Below are 11,148 nucleotides of genomic sequence, written 5' to 3' on the forward strand. Positions count from 1 at the left end.
TTTTTTGAATTTTTTACTTCACAAAAATATTTGAATAGCATAAATTTTAACTTGATAAAATTTTTTGACAATATAAGAAGTTCTTTCGGAAAGGTGCAAAATTCGTTTGAAAGACTATTTTGTGATTTGCAAGAATTTGACGACAAAAATTCTAACTTGCAAAAATCTTTTAACAGTCGATTTCTTAATCCGAAAAATTCTTTCAATAACATATTTGGAAATAAATCTTTTGATAAAGTACTTAATTCGCAAGAATCTAGTTTGCAAGATTTGTTATACAAAAGTTTTTCTGAATCGAAAATCTCTTTTGATGAATCAATTTCTAATTCGAAAAAATCTTTAGCAACTTTAATTGGTTTAACCAATTGATTAGAAGATGGAGACCATACTTACCTTTTGCGTAGGTTCTCCCCTATTGAATTAATTTCTTCCAAGATTCTCCCTTCATCGATCTCGGGATGTACTTCACTGCAATTGTCTTGGTAATTTCTTCCGCGGATTCTTTTCCTCATGACTACTGTCGAGGAGACGACTAACCGTTCTTCATAGAGCATTAAGAACTTTTCCCAAAGTTCTGCGCTTTTGTACTCTCGACTCTGTCGAAATCTTTAGTTGGTATTGCCTTAGAATATCTACCCGAGCATTTGCCATGGACTCTTCACGTTGCTTCTCGTTCCGCAGGCGTATGCCGATTTTCTCTCCGTTCGTGTCTTCGGTGCTTCATAAAACTGTTTATTAGAGAAATACCATGTTAAGAACATCGTCTTTGTTGCTTCCAAGCTCTCGAATGCGGGTGGTAGTCACAGGCCATTGTTTTGTTGTGATCAGACTGAGTTAGTCCTTCCGAGGCGTCTCGGCTCTGATACCACTTGTAGGACCGTAATGGCTAGAAGGTTGGTAAATAACCTCAATTAAAAGCATCCCTTCTCGAACGATTAAGCTAACACTTGTAAAATGAATTAAGGATAAATAGAAGCATAAAAGAAAAGACGAGGCACGGATGTTTACTTGGTTACAACCGGTGGTTGTTAATCCAAGAAAGATTAAGCTCAAAACTCCTTCAAAGAGAAGCCTCTTACGTTAGGCACGAAAATGAAGCTTACCTACAACTAAAGCATACAAGTGTTTGGAAATAGAATGATCGTGATTGTTGAAAAGCTCGGACCAAGGCTATATTTATAGCTTGGTGAATGCCCTGAAGGGTTCGGCGCCTGGGGATAAATTATCCCCAGCGGTTGGATCGAGTCAAGCTCGATCCCGTGAAAAGTCACTGCGCCCGGACAGCCCAAGGCCCGGACAGCCCCGCGCCGGACAAGCCCGCGCCAGCCAAAAGTCAACCCGCTGACTTTTGGTCCGGGTTTCTTCTTCTTCGGCTCAGTCGGTCCGGCTCACCCGCTGCTTGGGTGATCTCGACATCCGAATAGGCTCACCGAACCCATCTTCCGGCCTCGGCGTGCTTCCTCCGGCCCCTCGAACCGCTGTGTCCCTTCTCGCCCACCAACAGACATCCATGAGACTTCGTCCCTGGCCGCACCCTGCCGACCTTGCGCTAAGCTGCGTCTCTTGTTCCCCCGAGCAATCTTCCGCTCGGCCAGATTCGAACCACCGCACTTCTCTCCTCACGGTACTCTTCCAAGACTGCCCCTGACGCATCACAGGCCGTCCTTCTCGCTAGCTGCGTCTTCCGCTCGAGTACCTGTGCTCCTAAGCTCCTGCACACTTAGACACAAGGTTAGAAACAACGCAGGACCTAACTTAACTTGTTGATCACACCAAAACAACCTTGGGGTTCCAACAGTTTTACCATTGTATCCTGAAAAACAAACAACCCGAGAGAACCTCGAAGTACAGCCAGAGGTGGGACGAATCTGTTTCAAGGAAACTGCATTGAGGCATCGGTATCTTAGTTAGCGAATTTTCTTCACAATTAGAAGATCGACTCCCGATCAATTCTACTACGCACCGCATCAACTCTGTAAATCGGACCGTCGGAAACTTGAGTTTATCCGCTCATGTTATCTTAACAGATAAGTTATAATTGATTTATGATAATTTAAATTTTATAATTTTTTTCAATATCTCTAGTAATAGATTGTCCAACAACAAATTAATAGAAGTACTTCTATTAAATTTAAAGTTGGAGGATTTGGTGCCAATAAGTATTGGCTGATGGGTGTGGGACTTTAGTTGTCTTTCCAATGAGGAGGAGAGGTAATTACGGTCACATTAAATGTTTTTCATCGTTCATCCAGATTATGTAAAGAAGATGAGTATATCGGTATTAATTTTATAAAAGGTGAAATCTGTTATCTTGATGGCTGTAGCTATTCATTTTATAAAAGGTGAAATCTTTATCTTGACGGCCGATATTTATTCTGTAAAATGTGAAATCTGTCATCGTAGCGACTCCCCTATGACTGTTTCATACCATTAAAAGAAAGTAAATTAGAAAAATTAAAATTAGTCATCATATGGTAAAATAATTACTCGATTTTTACCAAGATTCAACCCTTACTCAATTCTATAAATCTATTATATGATAATTATATCATACGATAATCACTCGGTTATACCTAAAACGAGTATATTGGTATTCATATAGATAGAGGTCTTATTTCAAAAGTACTTAAATGTAAATCTAATGTTTGAAATTATTTGATTGGAAGATGTCCTTTTTAGGTCATTGTTCTAATAAAAAATATAATTGATATTTAATGAGAAAAAAAATATAAAGGTGCATAACTGATAAGAAATTTTGAGGCTAATGCTAATTGAAATTAATTTAATTGTTGAAAAACAGAATGAAAAAAATACGCCTTTTCATTAATAATTAAAAACGTCTTTTTATTCTTATCTAAAATAAAAAATTAATTAATTTATATAATTTATATATACTAGGACCCTTGCAAGCTAGGGCTGAATAGTTCAGATTGCTTCGTTTTGATATTGTGCTCGTTGTTTGAATACACAATGGAAACCTTGATTCAAACTTGATTTCACATGTACAACTCTAAGATTTTACTTGATATATGTCTTTTTGAGATGACTAATTCAATACCTACTCCTAGTAATCTCTCTCTACTATGAACTTCTCCTTTTGGATATTTTCCAGAGGCGAAGAAGTCTCTTACAACAAGTTCACAATAATACAACTAAAACAAATACAACTTACAAATGAAAGAAAAACAATTTTAAGATAAGAAATTCACTTTGATAGTTGTTGGTAGCGTCCGAATGTCTCTTGTTAGTTTGGAAATACAGCAACACTTTATCCTCAAACCTCCGAGAATCGGTTCCTTCAAATCTTCACGAAACTATCTTTTTATAGGGTTGTGTTTGGACTGATTTCCACCTACCAATCGATTGATAGAGTTTATCAATTGATTGACATGTTGGATCTAGCCGTTTAAACTTGTAGAATAGTTATTTTTTTACTTCACCAATCGATTGATTACTTCCAGTCGATCAAGCTAATCAATTTTGAACCTTCTGTTTGCTGGCCATAGTTGAGCAATTGATTACAATAATCAATTGATTGTTGCCAATCGATTTAACAGCGTTTTGTCTATCCAAAATAAGCTACCAATCAATTGCTCAAGTAGCCAAATCCAAATTTTGGGTTTAGGATTTGTCAATCAATTTCGTGATATCCTCCAATCGATTGCTATTCCTAATTTTAATCTTTTCAAAGTTGAATTCACATCTTGTTTGATATCCGGTTGACTTCAACCTACTAGAACTTCCTCTATCCAACATCCACTCATCCGTGGCCTTCTGGGATTTCTCATTACCTAATGTCTGATTAATCTTGACCAATTAGGTCTTCATGTCTCATACCTAATATTTAGTCAATCTTAACCTGCTTCACGTCCCATGCTTAGTATCAGGTTAAGTGTCTGGTTCACTGTGACATACTTAGACTTCTATAGATAACCATGAACATCTAGTATTATTTTTTTAAAAAAAAATCACTTATTTCAACCTAAACCCATATAGGCAATTAGCAGTTAGTATTAAACAAAACTCACTTCCTTTAGCCTAAACTCTAAATCCTAATAAAGCTTTGCTTTGCAGGACACCGAGGGCGGATGCACTGGCATTAACCACAGATCCAAGCGAGTGACGAAGGATCACTGGATGCTTCTATATTTTTTTATTTATATATATATATATATATATATATATATATATTTCTCTCTGTATACATTATCGATCCAACTAATCAATAATTAAAAAGAACCCCGAAGACATATGTAATTATTTTCCACATCAGTTTAATATATATTTTTCCCTTTTAATATTAGTAAAAAATATCAAAAAGATAAGGACATAATTATCTTTTACAAATTTTTTCACATTTGACTTTAGTTAAAGGGGGGTTAGTATTATTTTTAAAATACAGGAGGTAAAATACTACTTGATAGAAAATACAAAGTTAAAGATATTTTTCCCTTGTTTTAATAAAAAAATATAATTTATATTTAATGTGAAAAAAATAAAGGTACATAACTGATAAGAAATTTTGCGGAGGTTAATGCTAATTGAAATTAATTTAATTGTTAAAAAAGAAAATGAAAAATAGGCCTTTTCATTAATAATTAAAAACGTTCTTATTATTCTGATCTAAAATAAAAAATTGATTAATTAATATAATTTATATTTGTTAAGACTATGTGAGCTAGAAGGTGAATAGCTCAGATTACTTCGTTTCGATCCTGTACTCGTTGTTTGAATGTGCAACAGAAATCTTCATTCAAACTGATTCCACATATACAACTTCAAGATTTTACTTAGTATATGCCTCCTTGAAACGACTAATATAAGATGTACTTTTAGTTGATCTCCATCCACTATGAACTTCTCCTTTTGGGATATCTTTTGGAGGCGAAGAAGCCTTTTACAATAAGTTCACAACAATACAATAACGAAAACAAATACAATTTACAAATGAAAGTGAAACAACTTTATAAAATGAGAACTTCGCTTTGATCGTTGTTGGTAACTTCGGAACAACTCTTGCTAGTTTGGAAATGTAGCTACAATTCATCCTTAAACTTCCAAGAATCGGCTCCTTCAAATCTTCATGAACCTCTCTTTTTATAGAGTTGCATTCAGACTTTTTTCCACCTACCAATCAATTGGTAGATTCATCAATTGATTGACACATTAGAGCCAACCGTTTAAACCCATAGAACTGCTATTTTTTTACTTTATCAATCGATTGGTGAAACTTACTAATCGATTGGTTGCTTCCCATCAATCAAGCCAATCAATTTCGAACCTTCTATTTGCTGGCTACAATTAAGCAATTGATTGTAGCAATCAATTGATTATTGCCAATCGATTGCACTAATCAATTCGAGAGTATTATGTCTATCCGAAATAAGCTTCCAATTGATTGCTCAAGCATCAAATTATGAATTTTGGATTTAAGGTTTGCCAATTGATTTCGTGATGCCCACCAATCGATTGCTAACTCTAATTTCAGCCTTTTCAAAGCTAAATTCACATCATATCTGATATCCGATTAATCTCAACCTATTAGAACTTCCTCTGCCCAACATCCAATCATCTGTGACCTTCTAAGACTTCTTGTTACCTAATATCCGATTAACCTTGATCAATTGGGTCTTCATGTCTCATGTTTAACATCTAGTCAACCTTAGACGTGAACTACTTCACGTCGCATACCTAGCATCTGGTTAAGTGTCTGGTCCACTATGATCTGCTTAGACTTCTATGGATAACCATAAACATATAGTATTATTTTTAAAAATAAAAAAATAAAAAATTCACTTACTTTAGCCTAAACCCATCTAGGCAATTAACCGTTAGCAATCAATTGATTATTGCCAATCGATTGCACTAATCAATTCGAGAGTATTATGTCTATCCGAAATAAGCTTCCAATTGATTGCTCAAGCATCAAATCACGAATTTTGGATTTAGGGTTTGCCAATTGATTTCATGATCCCCACCAATCGATTGCTAACTCTAATTTCAGCCTTTTCAAGGCTGAATTCGCATCTTTTCTGATATCCGATTAATCTCAACCTACTGGAACTTTCTCTGCCCAACATCCAATCATTCGTGACCTTCTAAGAATTCTCGTTGCCTAATATCCGATTAACCTTGACCAATTGGGTCTTCACGTCTCATGTTTAACATCTAGTCAACATTAGACGTGAACTACTTCACATCGCATACCTAGCATCTGGTTAAGTATCTGGTCCACTATGATCTGCTTAGACTTCTATGGATAACCATAAACATATAGTATTATTTTTAAAAATAAAAAAATAAAAAATTCACTTACTTTAGCCTAAACCCATCTAGGCAATTAACCGTTAGTATTAATTTAAAAAAAAAACAAAATTCACTTCCTTTAACCTAAATTCTAAATCCAAATAAAAAATTTTAATTTTTTTAAAAAATTAACACTAGTTGTTCATGGGCAACCCATAAGCATAATTTCTTTTTAGGGTTTCAGATTTAGGGTTAAGTCAAAAATTTAAATGGAAATATTAAAATTTATGGTGTGAATTAATTATACATATTTTCCATTAGTCTTACAATATATAGAGTCCACCTCGTCAATTAGGTTTACTCATCATCCTCAGCGAGCAATTAATCCCCGTGTCCAAACTCCGCACCTGAATTACCATGACGCTTTACACCTCCCTTCCTCTCCTCCTCCTCTTCGTCCTCTCCGCCGCCCCCGATCACTCCTCTGCCGCAGTCTCCAACTCGCTGAAGGACGCTTGCGCCAAATTTGTCTACCCTGACTTCTGCCTCAAGGCGCTTGGAGACGACCCCCGCAGCGCGACCGCCGACTTCCACGGCCTCGCCCTCATCTCCCTCGACCTTTCCGTGGCCAGCGCCAACGCTATCAGCTCCAGTTACGCCCAGAAACGCCGCGAACCGTCCCTCGACGCCGCCGCCAAGAACTCGCTGGACGGCTGCCTGCTCCTCTACCAGAACAATTTCCCTCTGCTGGATTACGCCCGCAAGTTTCTGGAGGGCGGCCAACCGGGGGTTGGGAGAGAATTATTGGATCAGGCGATGTGGGTGCCTGTCGAATGCGACGGAGGGATCAAGGACGGAGACAAAGCTAACTTGGCACACCTCATTCTCCTCGCACGGAGGTTCATGGAGCTCCTCAATCCTCAGTAGCTGCCTTAATTAATTATATATGTATTTCTATTTTGATCAGAATAACGATGAGAAGGAGAATGTAATCCTAGATAAGAATTGTCATGATAAAATTTAACGCATCAATTACATTTTGCACCTGCTGAAATTCACCCCAAGGTCAACGCTGGTTTCAATTTTTTTTTTCTTCTCTTTCAATGTATATACATTATTTTTAAAATTAATCTTGATCGCAATAATTTTTTCACGCAAATTTAAACTAATCTTAATAATACTTTTGGGAAAATAATGACACTGCCATGCATATTAAGCAACTACATTAACTATTTAATTATTATTTCAGATTTTTTTTACTTAAAAATAAAAACTAATGTCTTTTATATAGAAGTTTTCGATTATTTTCTTTGTTTAATATAATGGTGTCTTTCCATATTTAAAAAATCATCATCCAATTATTTTCTTCCTTTAAATGAATTCACAAATAATAAATAACTCTCCAAATAAGGTTACGTTCCGTTAAGTACTTATAATGGAAAGTGTTATTCTTTTCCCCTATTTAACTTAGAGAATCCTTAGATTATCATTAATGCTGACTACAGAAAATAAAAATAATAACTCTTACTAATTATTACTTGCCAATTCATAATTTATTTTAAATATAGAATGTTAAAAAAATAATAATAATTAAAAGTTTCTTTTATTAAATTACTTGTAAATCCAGAATTTATTAGTGGCATGCGGAATTTTACATTTGTTAATTTCCTTTTCCTCTTCTTTAACAATTTAATCATCTAAAAATTAAAATCAATATTTTCTAATTTATGAGAATACTCATCTATTTTAACATTTAGTTTCCTCCCATATATATCGATATTGATAAATGGTAAAAAATAATGCAGATCACTTAATTCTCACAATCTTTCCATACGTTGAAAATAAAATAGGATATTTTCTAAATCAATATTTAACGTCCTAAAAAATTAAAATTCAGCCTCTTTATAATCATTGTTTCATGCGGCAAAAGGTCGTCCCGTTTATTATTTCAGAATAATAATTAAAGGGACGATGAAGGCGTTCCTGTTCCTTGCGTTCTTCCTTCTCCAACTCCTCTCCTTCTCGCCGGCCGTCTCTTCGTCCGTATTTGAAGACATATGCGATTCAATTGGCGACTCCTACGCGAACATTCCCTGCCTCAACATAATCGGCCCTGACCCCCGCAGCAAGACCGTCAAGGACGCCCGTGATGTGGCGCTGATCGCGGTCGACATCTCCAACGAGAAAGCCGTCAAGATCCAATCGTACGCAAAGAAGCTGCTCGAGAACGCCACCGACGCCAACACTAAGCTGCGGGCCGAGGCCGCCTACCGTATTTTCACCGATACAGTCAAGGATCTCAAGTTCATCAAGGAGTCGATCATCGCTAACTTGTTCCCCGGAGCCAATTCGGTGGCGTTTGTTGCCAAATATTCGGAGAAGTCCGGTAGCAGCGTTATCGATTTGGGGCAGTTCAAGAGCGAGTATTCAGATGTCTCCTTAGTTCTCTCGGCTTTGCTAATTCACCTAGCTCGATGATTTCTTAGAGTTTTATTTCTTAAAATGAATAAATTTTGAAGAACGATTTTGATTGTCAAAATGTTAAATCCGGCTCTAAGAACTTTGAAGCGATCATTATTATCTTTGCATGTTCTAAATTAAATCATGCTGCTCGTTTCAAGGCCTTTTATCTTTTATTGTAACAAAAATCATTTCAGGGTCAATTTCATCTTTCATTATAGTAAAAGATAATTATTCTTACATTATTCTTACAGCACCTTACGGTCAGTGCCCAGGACTTTTGCTATTCATGAAATTTGAGAAAATAAGATGTTGGAGGATGATTATAATGGGAGAAATTGAGATGTTGGAAGATGATTATTTTGTTAGAAAAATATGAATGAAAAATATGACTTTGTGAGTTATTAGTTCCACATTAGGGGTGTGTTTGGTTGGAGATTATTCTCAATAACCTAAGTTATCTATCTAAGATTATCAATGAAAATCCTATTTGATTTAGGTAATCAATGAGACATGCAACCCGGAATCGAAAAACCTCGAAAAATTAAAGTTTTTCTTGATTCCGAGGTTAATGAAATTTGTTTACCCAAAATACTCTCGAATAAGAGAAAAATGTGATAAAAGAGGAAAATGTAAAGAAAAAAATAAAAAATTCTTAAAATTTTTTAAAAAATAGAAAAACCATTAAAAAATTTAAAAATAATTAAAAATGAAAAAAAAATTAAAAACATAAAAAATAAAAAAACATAAAAAACTTTTAAAAATTTTAAAAACATAAAAAATAATTAAAAAATGTAAAAAAATAAAAAATATATATAAAAATAAAAAAATAGAAAAACATTACAAAAATAAAATATAGAAAAAATATAAAAAAAATTACAAATTGTAAAAAAAGTAAAAAAAATTTAAAAAAACTTTAAAAAAAGAAAAAAAATAAAAAAACATAAAAATAAAGAAAAATGTGAAAAATAAAAAATATGGTTGGTTTTATAACTATGTTTAATATAGTAAAATATTAAACTACGTTATTCATTAAAACCTTTAAACAAACAAGTTTTTGTTGCATTACCTAGATTGAATCAAATAACATTTGGTTATGTTTTATTCCCCATAATCTTGAACCAAACACACCCTAGAAGTTGTGACATTAAGACAAGTATAAAGTACAGGAGGGAGTGTACATTTAGAACCCGAATTACATCAATCTAAAAACTTTTGTATGATTTTTTTATTGAAAAGATAAATATATGTCATCAAAATCTATACAACCATACAAAAGCAATCATAGAGCCCCTTATGTCATGTCTGACGAGCTATCAAATCTAGAACGAAAACCATGATAACATACATGTGCTTACTTGGCTATCATCTCTCTCTAACATGTGCTAGTTACCAACTCATCCCCCATACAAGATGTCGGAGATAAGGTATTAATCAACACCACACATCATCATGTGTCCCATCTTTGTCCTTGCAATGCATGTATCATCATCACTATTGAAACCTAGCATGTATCCTTCAACCACCTCCTAGCTAGAAACTCTATCCTATGTCCACAAGCCACTGATGTCTCCAAGTTGTATCTATCAAACTCTTCTCGTGTCATGAGCCTAGGATCACCAATTGTCACCTCCAAGTCGCACGAAGTCACTATTAGCTAGTGATCAATTGTCAACGGATTTGATGTGTCATTATCGCAAGCTATTTATTACGGACTAGATAAGCCTTTCTGGTGAACCTATTCACCTTCATAGGCTTTTTTGACAAAGTGTCAGCAATAGACAGATTTGTGATGTCCTTACCGCAAGTCGTTTGCGACGGACTAGATAGACCTTTATAGTGGGTCGATTCACCCTCTTGGGGTTTTTGGCAAATCTCAGCCATAAATGGATTTGACGTGTCTTTACTAAGCTAGCCATTTACTGCGGACTAGATAGATCATTCCAAAGTGGATCTATTCTCCTGTACATCATCATTATATCATATAATCTCTACCACATATAGTCCTCATACTCTACTATATGACTCCCTCCACTATGGTCTCCCCTCTCATACATCACCATCATCTCATATAATCTCTCCCACATACAGTCCCCATACTCTATAGCATGGCTCCCTCTGTTGTGATCTTCCCTCTTAACTCTCCTCACTCACCACTCCTCACCACTCTATAGCATGTGATAGGGGGTGAATCACATGGTTTTCAAAAACTTAATTTTTTTTTAAATTTGAAATCAAAGCAAAGACGTAGCGGAAAAAATGAAAGTGAAAAGCAAGTAAAAGACACGAACGCAAGCGGTTTTTACTTGGTTCTGAGCCTTCGGCGACTTCTACTCCAAGACCCGGGTCCCACAGACCTATCAACGGGTAATCCACTAATTGTCTCTTCTGAAAGGAATAGAAGAGGAGATTGAGTATAAAAGATTAGAGAAGTGTAACACG

The 11,148-nt window shown here is 35.2% G+C and overlaps 1 protein-coding gene across 1 annotated transcript; it reads left to right on the forward strand.

The window, feature by feature from the left end:
- Window positions 1-6,663: 6,663 nt before the first annotated feature.
- On the forward strand, window positions 6,664-7,173 carry LOC121994929 (pectinesterase inhibitor-like). The gene has a single exon (XM_042548807.1). It carries the CDS (start codon window positions 6,664-6,666, stop codon window positions 7,171-7,173), a length of 510 nt encoding a protein of 169 aa, XP_042404741.1.
- The last annotated feature ends 3,975 nt before the right edge of the window (window positions 7,174-11,148 follow it).

This window comes from Zingiber officinale, chromosome 6A (assembly GCF_018446385.1).
Source record: "Zingiber officinale cultivar Zhangliang chromosome 6A, Zo_v1.1, whole genome shotgun sequence".
Lineage (NCBI taxonomy): Eukaryota > Viridiplantae > Streptophyta > Magnoliopsida > Zingiberales > Zingiberaceae > Zingiber > Zingiber officinale.